We start from the raw sequence: 27826 nt of genomic DNA, 5'->3' as shown, positions 1-27826 counted from the left end.
GAAGGCAGCCGTTGTACAACGTCCGGTTACGGCGGTTCTTAACTCCTTCGAACTTGACGAGCCCTCGCCGATCGGATTTCCAAAATTGAAGCGGTTCAACGACTCGAGCGGGTTATGTTGGGCGTCAAACCAAAGCAAAGACAACTTTCGGTCGCACACTGTTCATTCAAAAGAATCGCACTTTGATTGACAGCTCAAACAAACTGGACTGTCACATTTCTAAATATCATCCCGAATATGATTGGAACACACAGCAGTGCCGTTTATTGTACTTGATCGATTGATTGATTCGTGTGTGTCTGTAGAATGTATCTTAAGGTTTAAGCTTTGCGGTAGAGCGATAGCTGGACACAGTCCAAACCCCATTTCAAAATACATCGATTTAAAGATTCTTACGTTTGAAAATGATTATTGGGCCGCTGCACATGCACAAGCTCAAATAATGTATCATTTGGATGAAAGGATTTATTCGGCATGCACAATCAGCAGGTTCAACGAGTGCAAAGCTGCAATGTGTCCACTTTTTCAATTGTCCCGCTTGTTTCCATCCCCCACTTGCGTCCGCCTAACACAAGTGAAAGCTGCCGGCATAAAATGAACATTTTGCACACGAGCATGTTTTGAAGGTCTTATTTTGATGCCGATGACACGTATATCTTCAAATAACATGGACATGTTATTTGGGCATCTATTCGAAAAGGCATGATACTGTAGTGATGACGCCATCTCAAATCGATGGTTCGGTCGACGGAGTTTGGTACGGAGCGTTTTGCGCTCGGCTGGCTGCCTTTTTCGGACAATGCACGTCCCAAGGTGGAGCGTCCGCCCGTCGGCATGCCGAACGCAGGTGGGCCACGCCCGACACTTACCCGGACGCTGCAGTGATGAGGATGACGAGGATGAGGATGACGAGGATGAGTCGTTTTTGCACCGGAAATAGCTAAAAATTGCGTGCAGGGTCATCATGATCTCCCGTTGAATGTACAAAGTGTGTGTGTGTGTGTGGGGGGGAATAAATCATTAACGACTGGTACTTCAAGCACCTAAAGATACACATTGATCAATAGTAGGGTTATTGATCGCATATTTCTCCGGGATCAATGTTAAATTATTATTATTATTATTAAAATAAAGCATAAATCAATTTTAAACAACTACTGTTTTTTTTTACTTCATTGTGTTTGATGACGGTATACATTTTTTTGATGTATTTTATTTCATTTAAATGACGAAAATAAGCGTTGTACATGCCGCTGCAGGATGAGGGCGCTGTAAAAAAAAAAAATGCATTTAGTATGATTGTAAACCTGAATATGTGAGCGTCATAAGCCTATTTTCACCTTCATGTTGTCGCCATGGAAACATCATTTCTAGTCGAATAAAGACACCGGAAAACATCCGCGCGGGATTTCAAATCCGATCAACTGCCCCCCAGCTCGAAAGTGGAAACACGTGAATCATCTCCCTCGGGTGTCACAAATACTTCCACTCCCACTCACCCTCAGCCACTGGCCGCCATGTTTCCGCATCGCGCGCAGACGAGAATGGGAAGTTTTCATGAAGAACGAGATGGTCGCTTGAGGTTGAACTTGAAGCTTTGCACCTGTGGAAAGAAATGAGACAATTAGATATACTTGATTCATTATGTTTAAATGAAAGGGGGGGGGGGGGGGAGAACTAGGTGGTCACTCTTGGTTGACAAATGATATATTTTTTATTTTTTTTGATGGTGGGGGAGATTTTAAGATGTAAGTCAGCGCTCGTCGCAAAGATCGAAGGTTGCTCCTTTGAGCAACAAAGCAGCTGGAACTTTCTTTTCCTTTTTGTCCACTTTGACGCCAACTGATGAAAGGATGTAAATTCCTTAGGGGCGAGTCAAGACAAGAATGTGTGCCGTGTGTGCGTCAGTCGAGGTCTTCACGCACGCACACACACACACCACACACGAACTGAAGTATGATGTGCAAAGCACACAAAAAACTATTTTCAGTCATTTAACAGATGGCGAACACACCGACAAAAGTGAGGAACTTTAGTTGTGTCAATAAAGTTACAAAATATTTGTACAAAAATAAATCAGTCATTAACATTGAGTAACCTTAGTGGTATTGTAAACAAATCCATGGCATTAGATAATAATTAATCATGTCATGAATTACTAATAACTAATGAAAAAGTAATGAACTAAACACCACTATTATGTTATTTTTCTCTCTGCTCCTTTTATTCGAACTATGTTTCAATGTAAATGAATGTTTTTTATGGAATGAAATAAGTAAAAACTGATAAATCATAATAGTAATACAGTACTAATGTGAAATTATTAAGTTTTTAAAATAATGCATGCCGCTGTGGTCATAAAGTGATCAGGTGACCACGCTGCACTGCGCATGCGCATAAATGTGGTCATTTTTTTCTACGTGACGTCATCGCGTCACGTCAACCCCCCCCTTCACCCTCCCACGACCACCGTGCGCGCGAGACTCCATTTAGGAGGGGGGGGGTGCGTGGGGGGGGGGGGTCGAGCGACATCGACAGAGAGAGGGAGAGAGAGGAGAGAGGGTGGGGGTCTCGCGTGCCGAAGAAGGGGAGAGAGAGAGAGAGAGAGGGGGGAGAAGAGGAAGTGCACGCGGAGGTGGATCTCCTCCATGAAGCTAAAGCTAACGAGCTAACATGTTGTTGCCGCTGCTGGTGCTGTGTGTCTGCTAGCGGGCCGCCCTGGACTCCCTATCCGCCCTGAGGTGCATCATGCCCGGCTGGAAGAAGAACATCCCAGCCTGTCTACAAGCGGATCAGGAAGGCGGTAAGGAGCCACCGAACCGCCGACGTCTTCTCTCTCTCTCTCTCTCTCTGACCCCCACCCCCCCCACCCGTGTGCGTTCGCCGGCTTTCGGCGTCGCGCGCGTTTAAGTCGACGCTGTGCGTGCGTGTGCTCGTGTGGCTGATCTTGACGTGACGTCAGGTAACGTGATGGTGCTTCACGTTACGTCACGTCGAGTCCACAGGTGAAGTTAGCTTAGCTAGCAGGCCCACCCACCTGCTGCCCTCCTGCGTGGCCGGGGCAGGAGCACCAAGAGCGGCTTGATGGCGCCGGGTAGCCACCCCCTCCCCACACCCCCTTGCTTGTCTGTAAACGTTAATCAGTGGAACAACAGCAATTCATTGGAAGTAAAGATTGTTTATAAGTCAAACTGACGTGTAATAAGTCATTACAGTCAGTAATGATTAAGTCATTATTCATAATATCGATTAGTAAATGTCCTGTTAAATATATCATAGTTGTGTCCTGGACCTTATAGTTTCTATTTTCATAATCACGCCTTCCACAAAGTCTACTCGTTTTTTCATTTTCATGCGCATCGATGATGATTCTGATTATTTTTTATCATCCATGTTTAAAAATAACACTTCAGTAAGAATGGATAAAAATAGACACTAGAGGGAATTAATAGAAATGAAAACACTTGAATCCTCTTGTGTGCGCACTAAAATATTAACACTAGCGTAAAACGTGACAGTGATGCTCATACATAAGAACTGACATTACTATACTTGACTCACGTTACTTACAGTACAAACTGCACGCAAGTAGTCGACATAACCGAGGCCTCCATACATCATGTAATAACTTGCGTATGATGTTTCAAGTTCATTTGCATCATTTTTACAAACACAACTTCCTGCTACGGCATGACATCATACGACACTTTTGGCCTACATGCACACACGCGTGCACACACGCACACACTCTCTCAAACACACACACACACAGTGTCCTTTAAGAGGTGCTGATGTCACAGCTCTGCTCATCCTTGTCCCCCAGATTAGTCAAACAAACCTGTGTGTGTGTGTGTGTGTGTGTGTGTGATGCACTTGAATCCTTTTCATGTGCGCCACATGTTACAAGAAAGCATGTGCATTGTTGCTCGCACATCATTGTCGAAGCTACCAATAAAATACTGATGTGCGTGTGTGTGTGAGACAGACTACATGTGTAATGGCAATGCAAGCAGGACATTCACTGCAAAACATGAAAACACTTTTTGTCTTATAGTGCAACTTTTGCCCTTAATTTGTTGCACTGGCATATACACCCGCGCGCGGCGCGCACACACATATGCGCACACTCGGCCCTGGGCAGCATCCAGGTGGCACGCCGAGCTGCTGGCATCAAACAAACATCATGTCATTTTCTGCTTGAATTCACCCAGCATGCACACACTCACGATGCATCGTTTTGTGTGTTTGTGCGTGTGCACCTGTTTGGCGTGTCCGCTGCCTTTGAGAAGTGGCTGCACTTCCACTTGCTTCCATGTGGCGGCGTGCTTGCTGCGTGTGCGCCTGCAGGGAATGAATGGAAGTTAGTGTGTACGTGTGCGTTGGGAATCAAGGTCAATCACTCAGGCATTGTGCTACTACTAGTCTAGGTTCTACTTGACTATATTGTCCTGGACTAGATTCTACTAGACTCCAGTCTTCTATGCAGTGCACCCCCACATATTTGCGGTTGGCCATTCGTAAATTCACATATTTGGCAGATCTCTTTTCTTGAACCTATCCTCCATTATTTGTTCAAAGTGTTTTGCGCACAGGTCAAACCACTAAGTAATGCTTTGGCGCCATCTTGTGGCATCTTGATACCAAGGAACTATGTTGAAGCGAGCTGAAGAGCTTCTTTGCCGCCATCTTGTGGTATTTATCGGCAATTCTAAGCCTTTTTAAGGCGGTGTCAGTTTTCTCCACTGTACTAGTTTCTACTCGATCACGTTGTACTAGAATAGATTCTACAAGACTATATTTGACTCAACTACATGCTACTAGACTACATTCTATTGCAACTGTTTCTGGATTCTACTAGACTAGATTGCAGTGTATTGTGTTTGTGTTTGGGCGCGCGCGTCCATTAGGGATGAAGGTTAGCCACTCAGACGTCCATTAAGCAAACCACCTCAGGCTTCATCATGTGTGCCCCAATGCATCATGGGTTGTCGCCCATCACTTCTCACCTGACAGCAGTCTTCTACCTGACTGGTAGCTGATCATACTGACGAACGATATTATTGACGATGTCGATATATGCCGCACGGCCCGACAGCGTCCGTGCGGGGGAGCAGCGGGATAAGCTGCCGTGTGTGGAGAATGTGATTAAACGCACTCTCGCGCGCGCTCAGCCAGGCAGCCAATGGCAGCAGAGCGCCACAGAGGCCTGCGAGCCACTTGCAAATGAGCGCTATGCAAATGAGGATGCGTTTGTCATTTTTAGCAGCTCTCTCTTTCTCGACCAAATGTCAGTCATTCCCTCTGATGTTCAGAAGGTGCAATTGTCATCTGTCATTTGAAGAAAACATGACAAATTATGTTGGCTTCATCAAGCCGTGATCTCCAACTCTCACCGGAGCGGTTCGCAGCCGAGTGTGAAGCGGCTGGGATGAGAATCGGCACCTCCAAATCTGACACCGTGGTCCTCAGTCGGAAAAGGGTGGCGTGCCCTCTTCGGGTCGGGGATGAGATCCTGTCCCGAGTGAAGGAGTTCAAGTATCTCGGGGTCTTGTTCACGAGTGAGGGAAGAATGGAACGGGAGATCGACAGGCGGATCGGTGCGGCGTCTGCAGTGATGCGGACTTTGTATCGGTCCGTTGTAGTAAAGAAGGAGCTAAGCCGAAAGGCGAAGCTCTCGATTTACCGGTCAGTCTACATTCCTACCCTCACCTACGAGCGGCCGAAATGAGTTCCCTCCGCAGGGTGTCCGGGCTCTCCCTTCGAGAGAGGGTGAGAAGCTCGGTCATCCGGGAGGAGCTCAGAGTAGAACCGCTGCTCCTCCGCATCGAAAGGAGCCAGATGAGGTGGCTGGGGCATCTGATTGGGATGCCTCCCGGACTCCTCCCCGGTGAGGTGTTCCGGCACGTCCCGCCGGGAGGAGACCCCGGGGGCTGGCCCGGGAACGCCTCGGGATCCCCCCGGAAGAGCTGGATGAAGTGGCTGGGGAGAGGGAAGTCTGGGCGTCCCTGCTAAAGCTACTGCCCCCGCGACCCGACCCGGATAAGCGGTGGAAAATACATGGATGGATGACAAATTATAAAAATGCATCAGTCATTGTTTTGTAGCACTCCTTTTTTCGCTACAATATAATGCAATGATTTCACAAGTTGGAAGCAACCACAAGAGGGCGCTATCAGTTCAGCCCAACTAGTTAGCGGCCTAAATGGGCTGCAGTACACATGCAGAGTCAACGCTGAGCCCACTTGACTGCATTCTACTCAGCAAGGTGATACAAGAAGAGATTCTATTATACGTGTACTTGATTCGAATCGACTACATTCTACTACACTAGTTTCAACTCGACAGGTTTGTGGTAGACGAGATTCTACCCGACTAGATTCTACTTTTTTGCCAGCTTTTTTGGAACATGTTGCAGCCATAAAATTCTAAGTTCATGATTATTTGCTAAAAACAATCAAGTTGATCAGTTTGAACATGAAATAGCTTGTCTTTGTAGTGTATTCAATTCAAAATAGGTTGAACATGATTTGCAAATCATTGTATTCTGTTTTTATTTATGTTTAACACAACTTCATCGGAATTGGGGTTGTACAATGCAGCCCCACCATTCGTGGGCGATCGAGACGGAGCGATGCCACGAATAGCCAAAAGCCGCTCGAAATTGAAGAAGTTTTGTAACTGTGCAGTAATGCCACAAAATGGCTTCAAAACACTATTTTTGGTCTCAACTCAAGAAGAGAATCGCGCTGTTTTTGCCCTCATTTGCCCCTTTCCGACCAAGAACATCAAACTACAGACCATCTTATGTCCGAGGAGATTACCCTGGAAAATTGTCCTCAGGTCTGAATGGATTTGTCCCGATAATAAGGTCTAAAATGGGTCGGGCCCGACAATTTTAAATATTGAACGGGTTCAATATTTACAATCAAAAACCGATTCTACAAGACTACATTGTACTAGAACGGATTCCGGTAGAATACGTGCTACTTGACTAAGTCTACTCAATGATAATCTAATAGAATAGATTCCACGAGACTTGATCCTAAAATTCTAGATCTCCGAGACTACTTTCGACTGGAGCGGTTTCTGCCTGACTCGCTTTTAGAACATGAGATGGGATTCCTCTGGGCTAGATTCTACTCGACACGTTTCAACTCAAACAGCTTCGGAATACTTTGATTCCTTGAATGAAATGCTGCCCGGTTGCAACATGGGAATTGTAGTTCTTATTCATCCCTTGGATGCACTTCCCTTCCTCCCTCTTCTCCTTTGTGGAACTCCCTGACGAAGCCGTCCCCTCCCCTCGCTGGAATCAAGCGTTCGCGTGGATGTGTGTGTGTCATCACACAAAAAAAGAATGAATGGTGCAAAGGATGGAGGGATAAAAGGAGTGGAGGATGCAAGAAAGGAAGGCAAGAAGTCATGTCTGCTGACTCTTCAAGTGCACAATTTACACGCACACATTGTGAGTGTGTGTGTGTGCTGCAAGCGCTGTGATTGGCTGAAGCAGGACAGGAGGAGGCTGCAGAGGAGGCGAGGCTACAAAGAGTGCGTGTTCCATCTCGAGGTGTGTGCGTGCGTGCGTGCGTGTTGCGTGAGTGAGTGAGTGAGACGAAACCTGAACTGACTTTCTTTGTGTGGCATGACGCTTCCCGTTAGCGACGTTCACGCCTAGCCGTGTGTTAGCCGTGTGCGCGAGTGCGTGCGTGCGTGCGTGAGCCCCCCGGTGAGGATGGAGCGCTTCCTGGCTCTCCTGCGCCTGCTCCAGAGGAGGCGCAGGAGGAGGTACCGCGCCGACGACGACTACCAGGAAGGTTACGACGACGTCTACTTCTACACCAGCAAGTACCACACGCGCCTGCTCCGTGAGTCTGACAACAAACACACACGCTCTACATGCGTACACACACACAAGCACACATTCTGCTCACACACACTCACACTTCACACAAAGACATACACACACGCGCCTCACACACAGACACGACGTCTACACGTGTACACAATGTGTGTTTGTGCCTCGATGTATAATTGAAGAGCGTGCAGGTGAGCCACCAGGTGCTTTGTGGGTAATAACAAGTGTTGATACGCCGCAGGAATTTCAACATCGCCTTTGACCTCCAAAACCGTTAACTTGACCTCCTACTGCAAGGGTCAGCAACATTTTTGGAAGTGGGAGCTACTACTACCAGTTTCATACACATATATGATAGCACAAATTTGCTCAAATGATTTGAATGATACTATTATAGGCATAGACATAAATAAATCATGTCAGTGATTTCTCACAATATTACTGATTTTATAAGGTAGGAAATAAAATATCAATATGCAGCACTTCTTTATCAATTTGTTTACATTTTCAAATGACCCCTGTTCTACAACATTCCTAGGAAATCACAATGTCACTGATGAGCCATTTTTAGCACAAGTCTGCTGATTGCTTATGTGGTCCCACGGGCACCATGTTGGTGACCCCCAGTGTAGTGTGTGTGTGTGTGTGTGTGTGTCTAGCTAATAAATCATTATTGTAAAGTCAGTACAGTACTTCTACAGTATATGTAGTACATCCAATATAATGTCAGTACATATGTATTCAGTTGATGTAAGTACAAAAGTCAATACGTATGCAGCGTATATACTTGAAGTCGCGTCATGTCAGTACATGCAGCGCACGCAAGTAGTGTAATGTCGGTCCGTTTGGCTGCCAAGCAACACATCCACTTCCTGTTTGCTCCCCTGCTATTAACGCCAACCACGAAGCACTCAGCGTGCGTGAGTGTGTGCGATTTCGCCCGAGAGTGCGTGTACGCGGGTCTATTACATGTTGACGCTGGTGTACGGTCAATGGAACGTCCGGAGTGTACTTGAACGCCACATTCTTTTTCGACTTGCCTTCACTTAAAAGATTTCAGCTGGGTCATTTTGTGTGGGTGTGGTACGTGTTTAGCATGTTGACACCAGTCTGTAGTCAATCGAACGTCCCACGTGTACTTGAACGCCGTGTTCTTTTTGGACTTTATTTGACACTTCACTTCAACTCAGCCATTGAGCAGACTAGCGTGTGCGTGCATGCGCAGGCGCGTATGTCTTGCATGTCTAAAAATGACTCTTTGTACTTGCAGGGTCGCTTGCTCCCTTCAATTATTCATCAGCTTGTTGCCATGGTAACAGCCGCAATGTGCACGTCTTGATCACGTCATACACGTGTACCCTGACATGTGACTTAACGTGTTTTATGTGTGACAAATGAAAATGATTATATGAATGTATGTTCATGTCCTGACCTGTGGGTGGCGCTCTGGCAGCGATGCACCTGTTAGCGTTAGCGTTAGCTCGACTGGCTGTCATGGAGTAGTTGTAGTAACAGTCACCCATATTGTTGGATATTGTTGTTAGAATTGGAAACTTCATTTATCTGTGGAGAAAAAAAGTCAACAAAATAATTCCATGTCATTTGACACAAATTAAGACACACACACACACACACACACACACACACACACACATACATACATACACAGAGAGTGAAATAAATCCCGCATCATCTGCATCTGGAACACTGACCTACATGTGAGACTAGATCACGCCTCTTTCCGCAGCCGCTGCCAATCACGGGGCGCCGTTGCGATCATGGCACCGTTTCCCCCTAGTGACATCATCATCGTCATCATTATCGTGAAGCGTGTAAATGCTGCATGCACTCGTGTAGCCGAATAACGAGCACGCTTGGAGGTGTGCGAGGGTTGATTTAAAGGGCCGGCGTGCACTTTTCCCACACAGATTGGAGAGGTGGTGTCGTAAAAAAAGTGGGGGGACGCTCTTGAGCATTTTAACCTTCAGCTCAGTCATTTTAGTTGAATTGTGTGTGTGTGTCTAACACTGGACCGTAGTCAATAGAATGTCCTGAGTGTACTTGAATGCTTCACTTATTTTACAGTAGTCTTCACACTTTAAAGACTTCAGATTAGCCGTTGAGCACACTGTGAAGTGTGATTTAAAGGGCCAGCGCACATCATTTTCCGTGCAGCTCTGAGATGGTGTAGTACAACGGAATGTTCTGGAGGCGTTCTTGAGCAACGGGTTCTTTTTAGAGTTTTCTGTTCTGTGTCTGTAGGGGATGGAACGTCCCAAGTGTACTTGAATACCTCGTTGTTGTTAGACTTCACTTTCAAGACTTTTAGCCGTTTGCTGTGAGGTGTGTGAAGGTTGATTTAAAGTGCCAGCGCACATTTTTTTCCCATGCAACTGAGAAAGGGAGTGTTGGGGAGGGGTCGCTCTTAAGCATGTGGGATGCTTTTATGCGTTTTATTTCCTCTCTCACATCACCCTCTGATGTTTGATGCACGTCCTCCTCTTCATCCTCCATCCCCCAATCGCGCGCATCCTCCTCTTCGTCGTCATCACGCCATCAGATCAGCCTCCCCCTCCCCCTCCTCATCCTCATCCTCATTTCATGGCGGCGCTCCACATCTGCAGCGCCCTCCCCCTCCCTCTCCTCGTCCTCCTCCTCCCTCCCCGTCCTCTTCCTCATCTACATGATGGCGTCTGCGTGAGGAGGCGCTCGGCTCGCGGCGGCCGAACGACGGAGAAGCGGGAGGAAGAGGAGCGTCGGGGGGGTTAGGAGGAGGAGGAAGTGGAGAGGATTGCGGCGGTTTAGCGTGCATGGCGCCGGCTGGCGACGCCGAGCTGGGGGCTTCATCATGATCGCAGTGTCGTTCAAATGCCGATGTCAGATCCTGCGCAGGGTGAATAAAGGTAGAGCTACATAGACGCTCAGAGAGCGAGAGAGAGAGAGAGAGAGAGCGTGCGAGCGAGGGAGGGAGGGAGGGGGACTACAGCATCGTTGACTGGAAATTGATCACTGATTGACAATCGTGTGTGTGTGGGTGGGGGGGGAGACGAGCGCGCTTTCCGGTGCGTGAGAGATTCATGTCAGATAACGAGGGAGACGTGTCATGATGTGTACTGTGTGTAGTTGTAGTTGAGCGAATTGTGTGTGCGTGGAGGCAGCGAGCGCAGGAGTTGTGCAATTGGTGGGAAGAGAAGATGCTTCAGCGTTTCTTTACTTCTGCTCCAACATCACACCATCTCGTGTCCATCTTTATCGTCTTCGTTTGACTTTTTCTTCTTCTACATCTTTGTGTTCTTCATCTTTTTCGTCTCCTTCGCTGGAGAGGACGTAAATCACGCCTGTGTGTTGTTGTTGCAGATGAAGGTCCGTACAGCAAAGACTCGGCGGGCTCGCGACCGTCAGACGGCGCGCTGGCCATCAGGAGGCAGAGCATACCAGGTAATGCTAATGCTAATGCTAACTCCCTGGAAAAAAATGAAAGCGACGACGCGTTCTCCCCAGACGAGTTCCGGGGATGCACGCTGGTGGAGTTGATGAAGAAGGAGGGCACCACGCTGGGGCTGACCGTGTCGGGCGGCATCGACAAGGACGGGAAGCCGCGGGTGTCCAACCTGAGGCAAGGAGGAATCGCCGCCAGGTAGGAACTACGCCGCTTGCTATTACCACTCGAACAACACGTTGGAAAGAAGAAGAGAAGGCTCTAGTCCAGAGAGAAGGTTCTAGTCTTGAGAGAATATTCTTGTCTCAAGTGAAGGCTCTCATCTTCAGCAGTTACTAGTCCTGAGAGAAGGTTATTGTTCCAAGAGTAGGTTCCAGTGCCAAGACAATGTTCGAGTCCAGAGAAGGTACTAGTTTCAAAAGAAGGTTCTAGTCCAGAGAGAAGGTGCCGGAAGAAGGTTCTTGTCTTAAAAGAGGCTCGAGTCTCCAATGAAGGTTCTGGAGAAGTTGGAGAGAGTTTCTGGTGTAAAACAACAAAGTCTCTCGCTAGAGTCTTGAAAGTCTTGAACTTTCTCGTCGCCGTCGTCAGGAGCGACCAGCTGAACGTCGGCGACTACATCCGCTCGGTGAACGGCATCAACTTGGCCAAGTTCCGTCACGACGAGATCATCAGTCTGCTGAAGAACGTGGGCGAGCGGGTGCTGCTGGAGGTGGAGTACGAGCTGCCGCCCGTCTGTATGTCCGCACCGCCTCCCGTGACCTCTGCGTGACCTCCGCGTGTCGCTGACGTGTTGTTGGCGTGTTGTGTTGCAGCCGTGCAGGGTTCGGGCGTCACGTTCAAGACGGTGGAGGTGACGCTCCACAAGGAAGGGAACAGCTTCGGATTCGTCATCAGAGGTGCCTGCGTGCGTGCGCGTGTGCGGGTATGTGTGTGTTGTACGAAATAGTGACACGCGTGTGTCACATAGGCGGAGCCAGCGAAGACAGGAACAAGTGTCGGCCCGTCGTCATAGCAACCGTACGCTCAGGAGGGCCAGCTGACAGGTGAGTGACAGCTTTTAAATTCTTAACTTCCGTCCACTTCAGGGACTGACGCGTGCGTGCGTGCGTGGGTGCAGGGAGGGCAGCATCAAACCTGGCGATCGTCTGCTGAGCATCGACGGCATCCGTCTCCACGGCAACACGCTGGCGGAGGCCATGAGCGTCCTGAAGCAGAGCGGCCAGGAAGCGACCGTGCTGCTGGAGTACGACGTCTCCGTCATGGGTCAGCACGCACGCGCGCACACGCACACACACACACACACACACACACACACACACGCACAGCCGTCGCTTCTGCCGACACGTGACCTTTGCCCTCCGCGCTTAGACTCCGTGTCCTCGGCTTCGGGTCCTCTGCTGGTGGAGGTCGCCAAGGCGACGGGCTCCAGCCTGGGCGTGGCTCTGTCTTCGTCCATGTTTTGCAGCAAGCAGGTCATCGTCATTGACAAAGTTAAACCGGCCAGCATAGCCGACAGGTGACCTTCACGCTGCGCACGACACGCGCGCGCTTCACACGCACGCCCTAATGGATACTGGTGTGTGCGTGCGTGCGTGCAGGTGCGGCGCTCTCTACGCAGGAGATCACATCCTGTCCGTGGATGGCAAATCTATGGAGTTCTGCTCTCTGGCCGAAGCCACGCAGCTGCTGTCCGCCTCCTGCCACAACGTCCGCATGGAGATCCTGCCCCAGCACCAGGCCCGACCGGCCCTGAACGCACCGCAGCAAGGTACCAACACGTGCACAATGTGCAAGTGTCCCTGAAGGCAACACACTCATTTGAATCTTATACGGAAACGGCATTCCTCTTGTCTTAACCTCAACGCTCCCCTGCATGTGTGTGTCCATGTGTGTGCGTGTGCGCATGCAGTCAAGGTGCAGCGTTCTGCCCGCCCCCTCCCCTGGGAGACGGGAACCTCCGCCCCCATCCTCCCCCCTTACCACTACAACACGTACCACCCTGACCAATCGGGCGCCAGGTCGCACAACCGCCATACAAACAACCCGTGTACGTCCGCCTCTCTCTCTCGCTCGCTCGCCCGCTCTCCACGGTGTGTGTGCGATCGTGTGTATGCGTATGTGCCACCTGACGTCTGGCTGTGTCTGCCGCCACGCAGCGTTGGGCCACACGTTCTCTCCGGGCTCCATGTCGGCGTACAGTCTGTCGTCGCTCAACATGACCATCCCGAGGAACGCGTACCCCACGAGTCCGCGGGGCACGCTCATGAGGAAGAAGCACAAGAAGAAGGACTTCAAGAGCTCCTGTGAGGAACAAGCCCATCAAATACAGAAATATTGCTCAACTACTGAAACTAACTGACTGACTAATCACTAACATGGCGCTTGCACATTTCATTGTTCTGTAGCGTCCTTGGGCACTATTTGAATTGCATTTTCTAGTTGTAATTATGAAAGACGATATAAATGTGACCTTTCGACGTCCGTCAGTGTCCCTGGCGTCCAGCACAGTGGGGCTGGCCGGTCAGGTGGTCCACACGGAGACCACGGAGGTGACGTTGCTCGGCGACGGCGTCGTGGGCTTCGGCCTGCAGCTGCAAGGCGGCGTCTTCGCCACCGAGACGCTCTCGTCGCCGCCGCTCATCGCTTACATCGACCCCGACAGTCCTGCCGAAAGGTCGGCACGCGTCACACACGATTTTCCGCAACATGCGAGTCATACATAAACAAGTGTGTGTGTGTGTGTGTGTGTAGATGTGGCATCCTGCAGATCGGCGACAGGATCTTGTCCATAAATGGAGTTCCTACAGAAGACTCCACTTTGGAAGAAACCAATCAGCTGCTCAGAGACTCCTCCATTACTGCACAACTCACCTTGGAGATCGAGTTTGACGTGGCTGGTACGTGCGCACACGCGCAGTCTGACGCCCACTTAAACACGCACGCTAAGTCTGTGACTGGCTTACGCACAATGAATAAAGTATACGACTTGTGAACACCAACATATTTTTGTCCCTCAGAATCGGTCATCCCGTCGTCCGGAACGTTCCATGTGAAGCTCCCCAAGAAACCGGGAGTGGAGTTGGGGATCACCATCAGCTGTGAGTCCATCCCTGTCGCACCGGCCGCATTTCAAGTGGGCGAACAGACGAGCGCTGAACGCGTTGTTGTGTTGCAGCGCCATCGAACAGAAAAGCAGGAGACCCTCTCATCATTTCGGACATCAAGAAGGGCAGCGTTGCTCACAGGTGACACACACACACACACCCACACACCCTTACAATAAAACCCACACAAACGCAGACATTTGCACGTGTATTGTCGAGCACGCAACGAAGAAGCGTAACGGGAGCTGGTTTTTGTGCCGTGGAGGACGGGGACGCTGGAGCTGGGAGACAAGCTGCTGGCCATCGACAACATCCGCGTGGAGACGTGCTCCATGGAGGAGGCCGCGCAGATCCTGCAGCAGTGCGAGGAGCTCGTCAAGCTCAAAATACGCAAAGACGAGGACAACTCCGGTAAGCGGCCCCGCCGCGTATCGCGCGCAGCGCCGCCCGCTCGCCCGCCGACGAAGCGGCCAATCCTCGCCTTTGCTTGCAGACGAGCAGGAGGTGTCGGGGAGCATCATCTACACGGTGGAGCTGCAACGCTACGGAGGCCCGCTGGGGATCACCATCTCGGGCACCGAGGAGCCTTTCGACCCCATCGTCATCTCCTCGCTCACCAAGGGAGGCCTGGCAGAGAGGTCAGGAAAAAAGTCTTCACATCATCTCCTGTCACACAAGCACGATGATGCCAAGACTGCTCGTGAAGCGAGGTGATATTTCGTTTTTCGTTTTGTCCGGGCAGGACCGGCGCCATCCACGTGGGCGACCGCATCTTGGCCATCAACAGCAGCAGCCTGAAGGGCAAACCCCTGAGCGAGGCCATCAGTCTCCTGCAGCAGGCGGGCGAGACGGTCACGCTCAAGATCAAGAAGCACGGCGAGCGTACGTCCTCGACGTCCAGAGCATCGACGCCGTCGTCGTCCTCTAAACGTGCGCTTGCATGTACGCAGTGTCCAGTCCCAAGTCGCGCGCGATCGGCGAGGGAGGGGAGGAGCCGCTCATCGTGGCGGCGCCCCCTTCGGGGCAGAGGATGTTCGGCACGCTGCCGTCCGTCGACAGCGCAGTCGAGTCCTGGGACGGTTCCAACATGGACGCCAGCTTCACCAGCCCGGGTACGTGCGCCCATCTACGTTCTCGACTACATCGACGTCTAGCGATGACGTGTCCTGTGTGCGTTTTCAGTTCCTTCCTTCCAGTCGTCACCGTTCACCTTCCACGAGTGGCGCGACGCCAAGACGAGCAACAACCAATCGCCCGCCTCCTCTCGCCAGAGAACCGATCCGCCGTCAGACCTGTCAGGCCTCCACGACGACTGGGAACACGCCGCGCTCGGCGGGTGAGCGGCAGTTTTGATCATGGCAGCAGCTCTTTGATCACGTGAGCTAATTGCGGTTACAATGTAGCAAGTTAGCGTCCCGCATTGGAAGTGATGACAGTTGATAGCATGGAGCTAACAGTAGTTACACCATAGCATGGTGTGCGTGCGCGTAACTGACCTGCGACCTCTGGGGTGGACGGGGGGGGTGCAGGTTCACGGTTGGTCATGACGGGACAGAACCGGACCAGGAGGAGAACTTCTGGTCTCAGGCTCTGGAGGATCTGGAGACGTGCGGACACAGTGGAATCCTCAGAGAGCTGGAGGTGCGCGCGCACATGCTGACTCGTACATCGCACACACATGAATAACATGCCAGATGGGGCGGGACTCTGTGAAATCTGTCGACCAATGAAAAGCTTTTTAGAGTTCAGTGAAAACAAAGTGGAGAAAAAAAGGACTGGTTGTTTTCCAGGAGCCGGAAAAGGAGAGGCGGCACCTCACTGGGGTATCCTTCTGCCGTTCGCTTCTTCTTCTCCTCCACTAATCCTCTCCTCACTTCTCTTTTCAGCGTGCTCGAAAATCTCACGCAAATTGTCTCTTTTTGAACGCAACTCTAACCCTAACCCTTCAAGGACCTTTAATAATATTTAGGTGACATCTAATTGACTTCTAATGACATTTCAGTTGCTTTTTGTAACATTTCGGTGATTTTAGTGACACTAAACTGATTTTTAGTGACATTTACTAAACATTTAAGTGGCTTTAAGTAACATCTGAGCGGATTTCAGTGACATGCAAGTGATTTTGGTGGCAAGTGGGCTTCTGCGGAATTCCAGTGATTTTGGTTCAATTTCAGTGAATTTTACCAGCATTTAGCAACACTAACAGTAAGTGTATTTCAGTAACATTTAAATATTATCCGGTGACATTTAAATAATCCCCAAAAAATCGAGAGCACTTTAGTGATATTGAAGCAACTTCTAATGGCATTTTAGTGTCTTATGAAATTTAGTGACACTCAAGTGTTTTTAGTGGCCATTAAATGACATCTTGTGATATTGATGTGATTATATTAATATTGAAGTCATGTTTTTTTGTGCCATTTAAGTGTAATTTGCCGACATTAGGCAGTTTGTGAGTGGTCGAGCATGTCAGTGTGAGCGTGGCATGCTGGGAAGTTTGCAGACATTTGTGCACGCGCCTTATTGGCTGACGACAAAAGTGCGCCAATTGTGATGCAGAAGAGACGGATGTTTTTTTTCTTCTCGCAATGACGCGGACGTGCGATCGGTGGTCTCCAGGCAACCATCATGTCCGGCTCCACCCTCAGTCTGAACCACGAGCCGGTGCACTCTCGAACCTCGTTGGGCCGCCAGGCCAGCTTCCAGGAACGCAGCAGCACCCGCCCCCAGGTGACTGCCGACGTCGACCCCCGACCGCGACACGGGGCTGCGGTGATGTAACGTGTGACTCGCTCCGTGACCCCCAGGCGACCCCGCGCTCCAACACCTTGCCCTCCGACCCCCAGCGCCGAGCCTTCGCCATGAAGAAGATGAGACAGGAAGTCAACGACATCCTCAACCAGACGCCGGTCGAACTTCACAAGGTGGACAACTCAGCAGTTTTTGGGGTTTTTTGCAGCTGCCGTAGTTTTTTTGTGTGACATTAAAGTGTCATTTAATCACGCAAACGTCATTTTAATCACATTTTAATCATATTTAGTCACATTGAAGAGGCCTTTAGTGGCATTCAAGTTGCTTTTACTCACGTGAGGGATTTTTTATGATATTTAAGAGTCATCTTAGTGACTTTTAGTGACATTTGAATAGCTTTCAATGACATTTAAGTGACATGGAAGTCATTTTTGTGGGATTTAAAGAGTGAATAATAGGAGGAAAAAACGGTTTCAAAGCTTGTTTGGTATCAGGAGAAATCAAGCAAATAGAAGGAGAGAAAAAAACTCAACAGTAGTTTTGAATAATGTCTTTCCCTACAAACGAAAAGGGGGGAACGATTAAAACAGGGAATCGGATTTTTGTGAACACAATGGGAGATTTTATTTGAAGGCCGAGATGTTCGATGTTTAATCGACACGTGTTGACGTGTCGCAGCTAACTCTGGAAAAGTCTTCCGACTCGGACGACTTCGGCTTCAGCGTGTCGGACGGCGTTGTGGATCGCGGCGTTTACGTCAACAACATTCGCGGCGGCGGCCCGGCGGAGCGCGGAGGCCTGCGAGCGTACGACCGCCTCCTGCAGGTGAGCACAGCCGCAGTTCATTTGGATTCATATTCATTTTTAGGCATCTGTACGAATCAGTACTTTTACTTCCCGCTTGCGTTCAGATCAACCACGTGCGCACTCGGGACTTCGACTGCTGCCTGGTAGTTCCGCTCATCGCCGAGTCGTCGAACCGCTTGGATCTGGTCATCAGCCGAAACCCCGCCAACCCGCTGACCAATCACACGGAAGGCACCGTCGACAGCCACGCCCTTCAGCCAATCGGCAACCAGAAGGAAGCGTGCGAGGACTCCAGCGAGGACGGCGCGCCAATCAAGTGGAAGAAACCCGGGGACGGTCTGGGGGCCGGGCTAGTCACCAACACTTCCGTATAGGGCCCGCTTGGTGCTACACACAACCTCTGAACTTTGACCTGCTAAGGCAGCCTGAAAGCACACCCACACTTCCTGGTCTTCATCCTGATCTGGATTCTGATCCTACTCGTGTCCCACTGGAACCCCTGATCTCATTCCTGATCTCTACTCCAGATTGCACTATGGATCCTGATCTCACTTGAAATCTTGATCTCACTACTGATCCTAATCTCGCTCTTGAGATCCTGAGCTCACTACTGATCCTGATTCCACTCCAAATCCTGATCTTACTACTGATCCTGATCTCACTCCTGATCCGAGTCCAAATCCACATCCCACAACAGAGACTGATCACAGTCTGAATCCTGATCTCACAACTGATTCCAATCCCATTCCTGATCCCAATCACATTCCTGATCGCCAACTCCAGACCCAACTGGACCCCCGACCCTTTCCGGTCCTCAGGGGGCGTGGTTGGCCAGTGTGGCAGGAAGCAGAAATCCAACTGAAGCACAGCAGCAGCACAAAGACTGATGATGGGTCGCCATTTCCAACCTTCGGGCTGCACGTCGCAACGGAGACGACCAACTACAGACGGACGGATTTCTACTGGTCCAAAGTGATTGGATCATCCGTATCGGAATTTGACTTGTGTGCCATGAAAATGCTCCTGGAGGGATGTTCAAGAAAATATATAGAAAACTAATAATTGTGATGATGACACTGACAGACACTGAGCAGTTTAAATTATTTGTTTTTGTTGACACACGTTGACTGGCCACACTGTGTGTCTGTGTGTGTCTGTGTGTGTGTCTGTGTGCGTTGTCACGTTTGGCCAGCTCGGCCTCACCCCGTTAACCCCTCCCCTCACTGTCCCTTAGCCAATAAGCAGGCAGGCAGGATGACACATTCAGCAGGATTGGCTGGAACCAATCAATCAAAAACGTCACCTGACTCTGATTGGTTCCCTTCCCCGACCCCACACACACACCAATGAGCATGACCCCGCCCCTCCCTCCAGTAACTGTGATCAATTATGCTAATCAATTGTGTGTTTTGATTGACTCGTCACTTTTCTCTGTTTGTTTCCATGACGACTGGACCTCACAATATGTCAAAAAACAAAGGTAGAGTCCTCGTCGTCTGTGGTTTCCATGAAAACATTTTGACATTTTAGAAAACGTTGTGACACATTTGTGACATCAACATTTAGCTGCTAGCGCTCGCCTCGTTAGAAAGTCGACATTTTCATAAGCGACCGATCAGAAGCCTCTGGAAAAAAAAAAAAAAAAAAAAATGCTGCTCTGTGCTCGAGATGGAAGAGTTGTGATTAGCTGTCGTTTGCGTGGGTGCGATTGATCGTTCTACTTGACTTAACTTAGCCGTCTAGCTGTTTGAAGCACAGCGCCCACTAGTGGCTAGCAACAAAGCGCACACAGCTAGCTTGTGGCTAACAAGACACTTAGCACAAGGCTAACACAGGGCTAACATAAGTTAGAACATGGCTCAGCTAACAACATAAGATTTAGTTACAGGGCTAATAATTGGGTAAACATAGTTGATTAGCATGGCTAATGTTTGACTAACCCAACCTCACGCTCAAGCTACACCTAATTAGATGTAATCAGCATCAGTCAGGTAGGCTAACTCCTGGAAAAACGTGTAAGCACTGGGCTAATTAGATTATTAGCACAAGGCTAACGTCAGCTGTATTGAGAATGGATCAGTTAGAACATACCTCAGCTAACAAAGCTAATACAAATAAGATGCGTGTTCACATCAGTCACAGGGATAACAATCAGGTGAACAAAGCTCATTAGCATCTGGCTAATGTTTGGCTAACCCAACTTCATGACTATACAATGCTAATATGGCTACTAAAAAGAACAGCAGATCTTTAATGAGAAGTATTTACCAGTTAGCTAGGCTAACACCTGATTTTATTTTTTTATTTTTTTTAATCACAAGATCCAAACAGCTGAGCAATCGGGTTAGCACGAGACTAATTAGCGCTCTAGCACGACTGAGCTAACTTTATGACAAAGAGTTAGCATTGACAATTTCCACCAATAGAAAGGAGCCGAGGGGCCTTAGGGGCGTGGCTTCAGGAATACACGCCATAAAGCCATACACACACACACACACATTCACTCACACACACTGTGTTTGCACGCGTGTATTGCGTGTGCACGTGCGTAACGTTGGAAGAATTTACCCACGCGCGCGCATTGCACTGCCATTGGAAAAGGAGAGTTGACTTCCATGTAGCTTCACCAACCAAACAACAAACAAAGAAGTGAACCAACGTCTTTTGTTTCAGGAACACGGACGATGTTGTAAAGTATTTTTGTACAAATTTCATACTTTGGTAGCATGATGTTCCTGCTGTCTCCACCTTCTTTGTGTGGACGACGACTGAGCAACAATAAACACCAACTACTCATGACGCCTTTACCACATACTTTGGAATTTATTGTGTCAATATTAAAGAGCATTCAGTCACACCAAAGCACTTTTACAAACCATTCCAATAACTCACACAGTGCCTAAATTCCACACTTTCTCCTATCAATTAATTACTCAATTAAAAGTTTTCAAATCAAGAGCTTTTGTACATTTTTTTACCAATTCATACCATTTCAACTTCAAAATGTTGAGCTCATTCTGGACCTCTTGTGAACTACCTATCACATTCCCAAATTTTCACAATAAAATCCCCAAGTTCAGAGATATTGATACGTATTTTACAACAATTTAAATTTAGTATCTTGACAGCATTCACAGTTACGTTTTTGTTTTGTGTTTTACAGAAATTGCTTCCTCTCGTTTGTTTTATGAGTATTGTACCTTTAATATGATTATTATTTAGCACTGAAATGACAAAACACGCTCTTCTCGCGCTGTCGCCGAGTGAGTGCGTCACTCTCCAGACACCAGTAGCCGATTTTTTTTGCTTCCAACCCTTACACGATTATTATAATTAATTAAATGTAATAAATAATGCAATAATGTACAATATGTTTGGTTAGTATAAATTTCTAATAATTTCAAATTTAAAATACATTTCTGCGTCGCGTGCGCGTTGACGTACAGGATATGACGTTAGAACAAAGAGTCATTTTTAGTCAAATTATTGCCATCAAAATTGTAGAATTAACTACATTAATTTATATGTTAATTTCCCATTTTTATTGTTTTTATTCAATCGTTTTTTGAGCGTCTCGAGCGTGCGTGACGAAACCGGACGTGACGTACTCACCGGCCCTTGGTTGCTGCTAGCAGCTCTTCCACACAGGCTCCAGTTTGTCGTCTTTTTTAGGCAAACATTCAAAGTCTTTTCGTGATCGAGGCGACCGCTGGCTCTACGGCGCAGGAAGCAGCAGGATGTCCACGGCACTGGAGAGCTACATTAACCGTATACCACCACCAGCTAACTAGCTAGCATGCTCCTCTCCATTCCATGTTAACATGTAGCATCTTCTGATGACTTGTTGTGCTCATTTTAGGAACAAAATGCTCGAAATGTTGACCGTTAATGTTATTTTGTTCATTGAAAAAAAAAAAAAACAGCATTCAGCTATTTGCTCCGTGGGGCGTTGCTGTCACACCTGAAGTCATAACGCAGCATACACAAATCATTTACGTCACGTGTTTTGCCCCTCAGGTACGGTGGCCATCGTGACGTCAGACGGCAGGATGATCGTGGTGAGTTCATGGTTGTCAGCGGCCCATCCCCGAAAAATGTTCATAATTGCCTTTATTGAAAATGTAAACTCTAAATATATGTCAAACTGTGACCCCAAAACACTTAAATCTCATTTCTAACTCATCCTACACCATTAAAAGAAAATGCCTCACAGCGAAGCACGTACAACGTTCACTCGTTAGTGCTGCAAAGGAGTAGGACACAAGTCCACAAGTAGATAAGGTCAAAACCCCACGAGGACACAATGGCTCAAAGATACTAGGACACGTGCGCACATGAAAACTGGGACACAAGAAAACTTTCCAATAGATGAGGATTGGCTGTATGACTAATTGTGAAAGTAGGATGTCATCTAATTTGTGTTCAGGGGACGCTCAAGGGCTTCGACCAGACCATCAACTTGATCCTGGACGAGAGTCATGAGCGCGTGTTCAGCTCAGGTCAGGGCGTGGAGCAAGTGGTTCTGGGACTTTACATCGTCCGGGGAGACAACGTGTGGGTGAACGTTTACGTTGGCATTGCGTGTGCGTGAAACATCATCATCTGACTTCTTCTCGTGCGTTCGCCAGCGCTGTGATCGGCGAGATCGACGAGGAGACGGACTCCACGCTGGATCTGGGGAACATCCGAGCAGAGCCGCTCAACTCCGTCGTCCACTGATCTTGAAACCACCACCATCGTGTTTTTTTTAAGATATATATATATATATATATATATATATCATGTTCTGTTCAGTGATGTTTTATGCGTTCCATGATTTAATAAAGTTTGTGAAATATGGACACAATGCAACAATCTAAGTTGGGTAGGAAACATAAGGGCCGCTTCGTTCTTCAATACGGCACGACGACCAGTTCTGTCATCTTAAATTCTGTATTATTTGTTTTCCTAAAATTGGCAAATTCAAATTATTTATTCATTCACTTTTTTTATTCCTTAATCTCACTAATTTCTAAATTGATTTATTGTGAATAAAAGGAAAAAAACAGCAAAATCAACAATTTTACAAGTACATTTAATGTACTTGTTAAATAATTGTTGAATGCATTGTAATTACATTAAACAAATCCAAATTTGAAAAGTATTGGAAAGTTACATATACATTTAAAGCTAAATAATTGGTTAATTATAACTAGATTTATGAGTGAAATATTTTTAAATAGTATTTTATAAATAATATAATACATAAAATATTTTGTTTCATTTAGCTAATTGGTTAATTGTAAACAATGAAAAATATGAGTAAAAACTAATTGTTAATGTAAAAAATGAAAACCTGAGTAAAAACTTTTACAAATACAATAAATGTATTTATTAAATAATTGGTTAATGCATTATAATTCCATTCTAAATAAAAATGAGGGGAAAATATTAAAAAACACATTTACACATATTTGTATTATTTAATTGGTTGTAAGAAAATTCAAAACCAATGAGAATGAAATATTAAAATGAACCGTTTTACAATTCTATGATATTTTTACAATTTTATCTAACTAAAAAAATGGGTTAATCAATTATAATTGAAATACAAATGTAATTCTGAAAATACATTTTCTTAAATCAACATTTTATCTTTTTTTTTCTACAAACGTGCTGGCCATGGTGTCTGTTTTAAAAATCAAATGTGGTCCTTGAGCACCAAAGTTTTTCAAAGACATATTCGAGCGCAGCCCCAAAATGAGTCGGGTTCGACGACGTGCGTCAAACAGGAAGCAGCACTTCTTGCACCAAACTTTGCTTTCGCCAGTCGGCGGGCGATCCCAGGACGAGAGCGCTCTGCAGTCGCTCGATCTGGTCTGAACTGGGAGCCGGCTCCTCGTAGTGGAGTCGCAGCCAGGGGGCGCCTGAAAAAAAAAACGTGACAATATGAAGAAATAACCACAAGTTAGTCAGACCGAAGCCAAAGCCGAAGCTGAAGGTTTCACGGGCCTGCGAAGGCAACGGAAGGAAGCTCACCTTTGGAGACTTTCTGGCCGAGGGAGAGCAGTAGCTCCGCCCCCACGCTGTGATTGACAGGCTGTCCGGCCTTGGAACGCCCGGCCCCCAACTTATGAACCACTTCCGCTAAAACCAAACCATCCACGTCCACCAGCACGCCTACAACACGTTCAAGAATAATATTAACAAGATATGATCATTTCAAATCATAATATGACACACAGTGGATGCATTCTTAGTTTGAATTTTGAATACATTTGCAAACATTTCAAAAAATCTTGTGTTATGTGTAGAATTTTCAACTGAAAAATGAATTTAATCAAATTTAATCCATTTTGTAAAAAGGCTGTAACATAGCAAAAGTGTTGGTTTTTTTTGGTTTGTTTGTTTGTCAGTGTTTTTGCCCCGCTTTTTGTCTACCGTCGTGTTTGGCCGTCAAGTCCAGCTGATGTTTGGCTTTCCTCAGAATCTTGAAGTAGTCGGCGTCGGCGGCGCACAGCGCCCTCGCCGTCTCCGGGGCGACGCCCTGAGCCTCCATCATGGCCTGGAACTTGAGCAGAGCGGCTCCGCCCATCACAGCCTGCAAAATCTTCCCCGCGCCTTCCGATCGGTCGGCCGCCAGTCCCGTCATGGCCAGCAGGAGGCCGCCTGAGAGCCGATCGGACGCCGTCACGCTTTGCGAGGGAGGGAAACTAGTACTTCAAGTGAAACGCTAGACGTTAACTACTTGAAATTTATAATGTCATGACTAGTACTAGTAGCAGACATCCAACTAGTGCGTCGGTATATTGGCGCGAGACTGCGCCCGACTCGTTCTCCTCGCGCGCTGAATCATTTTACTAGCGGGGACTAGTACCCGGCCAGTCCAGATGTCGCGAGGCGCGCGTGGCGTTTACCGAGCGCGCCGACGAGCTCCACGAGGTCTCGGCTGTGCCGGTGGTCGCCCTTGAGCAGGCGGAGCGCCTCGATGACCTCCAGACTGTTGCCCACGCTGCATCCGATCACGCCGTCCATGCGGCTCAGCAGCGCGCCCGTGCGCATGCCCAGATCGTTGCCCGCCTGCACCTGCAACAGGCGCACACGCGCGACGTCACACTAGGCTGCTTACAAATACGTCATATCAAGTATTTTCCCTTTTTTTTGCCTCAAATCTTCCTCTACTACTTCTTCCACTTTTTAATCATCTTTCTCTTCTTCTTTTCGATGGAAATGTCCCCTTTCCTCTTCTACGACTTCTTCCTTCTTCTCCTATTTCATCTTCCATGACCTGTTTTTCCTCTCCCACTAATTTGACTTTTACTTGATCGTCCTCGTCTTTCTCTATGAAAATTTCCTCCTTTCCACCCCCCCCCCCCCCCCCAAGTCTTTGCGTCAACCCGACAAATTTGAAACCCAAAGCCCGTCTCGCGACCCTAACTTCCAAACCGGTTGTGTTGTGAACTGGCTCCAGAAATAAAGCCAAATGAAATCAATCGGCGTGTTTGCAAAGTCCAAAGGACTTACCAGGAGGCGCGCCAGCTCCTTGGCGCTGCCCAAGTCTTTGTAGAGAGCGGCCCGGCCGAACTTGACGTCCAGGACCAGCGCCGTCAGCGACTCGGCGCCTTTCTTGGAGATGATGGAGCCTGGCCGGAAGACAACACGGGCGTCCGGTTATTGCCGACGATTTGCTTCGGGCTCGGGGCGCTACCAGCGATGAGCGGCATGCTGTCCACGGTGGCCGTGATGTCGCGCGCGGCGTAGAGGATGCGGTCGGCGGGAACCAGCGTCTCCGTCTGACCCACAATGCAACAGCCCACGCTGCTCAGGATGGCTCGCAGCTGACAAATATTCGGGTACAGTATCAGTACGCCAGTCACGGTTCTTTTGAATACCCGTATTTTCAGTTTCACAAAGGGGTGTACCCACTTTTGTTGCTATTATACATCTGGAATTTCTATCACTGATTTCACATTTTTTCGCCTCAAAATTTGAATTTGAACATTTGTTTTCGCCTGTGATTTTTTTTCAATTTTAAAATAAATTCACAGGAAAACAAATTCTTGTTTTTAAAACCTCGCATGTAAAAAAATTGGGTACAAAATAAAAGTGCTAAAAATAATATATAGTCATACATTTATTGCCTCTGATATATTTGCGAAAAAAATTGTCGACATATAATTCAACACAGAATTTTTACCACATCAAAATCTAAATTTGAAATTGAAAAAAGGGGGGGGAAACTATCAAACTTCGAGCACTGATTTCTTTCCCAATCTTAACATAAATTCAGTTCAAAAATAATTCATTTATTCATCTATATAAAATGGCTGGAAAAAAAATACAATCCCGAAAAAAAGTGTGGAAAATTCAACGTCTCAAAAGAAAAGCTGAAATATGGGGCTCCCTCCCATAAGGCACCTGCTCAGCCGACTGGTGGACGCCGAAACCGGGAATGGACTCCAGCTTGTCCAGCGTACCTCCGGTGTGGGCCAGGCCCCGCCCACTTATCATCGGGACCTGGCGAGACACGTCGACAAGACAAAATGGGGAAAAAGCGTGACGCTTTTTCGAGTCACTTTTCAGAGTCACCTTGCAGCCGCAAGCGGCGAGCGCGGGCACCAGCACCAGGCTGACTTTGTCGCCCACGCCACCCGTGGAGTGCTTGTCCACCAGCAGCCCCGCCCACTCTGGCGGCCACGACATCACTTCCCCCGACAGCATCATCGCTTTGGTCAGCGTCGCCGTCTCGCGCGCGTCCATGCCCCGCTGCCAGATGGCCATCAGCATGGCGCCTCAGATAGGACGAGAGCAAGTCACGATGCGTGGGTGAAATATGGAGCCGTCGAAAATGGCGAGCAGCGGCTTCAACTTTGAAAGGTCACATTTGAGGTCATGTTGGATTCCCGTGTGAACGCGCAACACAGGAAATGGACAAAAGTCGATTTTTTTGGGGGGGGTTTGTTTTTCTTTTCACAATGTACAAGAGTCAAAATCTATTAAAATCAATATCGAATCAAAATCAAATTGAATCGCAACGTAAAGAATCAAAATGTGATCCTATCTGCAACCTAATGACTCAAAACCGAATTGAATCACAAAGTGATGAATCCAAATCAAATCGAATCGCAACGTAAAATGGACGAAGGATATGGAGTAAATGATGAAGGAGCTGTTGTTGACGTTGGTCACCTGTCTGGCAGCCCTCCACGCGTCCGCCGGTCACGGCCTCCAGCCACGTTTGAATGTCGCCGTCACTCAGCGAACCGCCGTCCCGCTTCTTCTTGATCAGATCCGGGATGGACAACATGGCCACCTGGAGTTAGATCTCATTTGCATATGAAACAATATGATGTTGGATTGTAAGGCTAAAAAAGATTTGCAATGCATTCACTTTCACTTTCGCTTTCCCTTTTCGCTAACATGTCACTCACACCCAAAAACTGGGAAAAAAGGAAGCGTTTGCATTTTGGAACCATTTACATTAGCGTAGTTTCTATTGTCCTGTATATACATTTAGGATAGGCGGAGCTAAACATATCGCACAGACGAGTCACCGCTACCGTGGTAAATTTATTCCATTTCGGAATAAAGCTGCGCATAAGCAGAAATGGCATGAAACACCTCATTGAAATATCACATCAAAACATCAGAATTATAATAATCAGAGCGCTCACCTGAAGTTGAAGACTTTCCCCCTCGACACACAAGCAAAAATGTTGAAGTCTCCGTAGGGATCGTCAGCCCGTCAGCCAGTGGCAGCGGCCAAGCATCATTGACTGACGGTTCGAGTTCAACGACTTCTCTCTCTTCAACCCTTTTTATTTGTCATTCCTGTCCTCATTTGTTTGTTTGTCTGCTTTTCAAACGTGTTCCAATTGCCGTGCGTGCGTG

The 27826-nt window shown here is 47.9% G+C and overlaps 3 protein-coding genes across 16 annotated transcripts; 2 read left to right on the top strand and 1 right to left on the bottom strand.

The window, feature by feature from the left end:
- Positions 1-2536: 2536 nt before the first annotated feature.
- Positions 2537-20768, top strand: grip1 (glutamate receptor interacting protein 1). 12 transcript variants are annotated; one of them, XM_061761316.1, is made up of 26 exons: positions 2743-2803; positions 11213-11293; positions 11357-11492; positions 11883-12003; positions 12107-12190; positions 12262-12337; positions 12412-12557; positions 12663-12810; positions 12893-13062; positions 13204-13341; positions 13451-13597; positions 13782-13968; positions 14046-14191; positions 14312-14392; positions 14470-14539; positions 14664-14809; positions 14892-15036; positions 15141-15280; positions 15349-15510; positions 15581-15734; positions 15928-16039; positions 16189-16221; positions 17018-17128; positions 17206-17322; positions 17828-17974; positions 18061-20768. In XM_061761316.1, the coding sequence occupies exons 3-26, from the start codon at positions 11370-11372 to the stop codon at positions 18328-18330; spliced, it is 3174 nt and encodes a 1057-aa protein (XP_061617300.1). In that variant the 5' UTR covers positions 2743-2803; positions 11213-11293; positions 11357-11369; the 3' UTR covers positions 18331-20768. The 12 variants fall into 12 exon arrangements, with proteins under 12 accessions (XP_061617298.1, XP_061617306.1, XP_061617300.1 ...); XM_061761312.1 differs by lacking the exon at positions 2743-2803 and adding an exon at positions 6438-7865 and having other exon boundaries at positions 11883-12028; XM_061761317.1 differs by lacking the exon at positions 2743-2803 and adding an exon at positions 7807-7865.
- A 704-nt stretch (positions 20769-21472) lies between these two features.
- lsm8 (LSM8 homolog, U6 small nuclear RNA associated) lies at positions 21473-22802 on the top strand. Its single transcript, XM_061761377.1, has 4 exons — positions 21473-21724; positions 21974-22014; positions 22383-22510; positions 22585-22802. The coding sequence occupies exons 1-4, from the start codon at positions 21694-21696 to the stop codon at positions 22673-22675; spliced, it is 291 nt and encodes a 96-aa protein (XP_061617361.1). The 5' UTR covers positions 21473-21693; the 3' UTR covers positions 22676-22802.
- A 602-nt stretch (positions 22803-23404) lies between these two features.
- Positions 23405-27748, bottom strand: tymp (thymidine phosphorylase). 3 transcript variants are annotated; one of them, XM_061761351.1, is made up of 10 exons: positions 27610-27748; positions 27125-27248; positions 26525-26727; positions 26354-26452; positions 25644-25773; positions 25460-25578; positions 24853-25021; positions 24377-24604; positions 23975-24115; positions 23405-23862 (listed from the first exon to the last, which is right to left on the bottom strand). In XM_061761351.1, the coding sequence occupies exons 2-10, from the start codon at positions 27240-27242 to the stop codon at positions 23720-23722; spliced, it is 1350 nt and encodes a 449-aa protein (XP_061617335.1). In that variant the 5' UTR covers positions 27243-27248; positions 27610-27748; the 3' UTR covers positions 23405-23719. The 3 variants fall into 3 exon arrangements, with proteins under 3 accessions (XP_061617335.1, XP_061617334.1, XP_061617333.1); XM_061761350.1 differs by having other exon boundaries at positions 26354-26727; positions 27125-27260; XM_061761349.1 differs by having other exon boundaries at positions 26354-26727.
- Between the last annotated feature and the right edge of the window lie 78 nt (positions 27749-27826).

The sequence above is a fragment of the Phyllopteryx taeniolatus genome, chromosome 22 (assembly GCF_024500385.1).
Source record: "Phyllopteryx taeniolatus isolate TA_2022b chromosome 22, UOR_Ptae_1.2, whole genome shotgun sequence".
Classification (NCBI taxonomy): Eukaryota; Metazoa; Chordata; class Actinopteri; order Syngnathiformes; family Syngnathidae; genus Phyllopteryx; species Phyllopteryx taeniolatus.
This window is presented reverse-complemented; position numbering and strand designations above follow the sequence as displayed.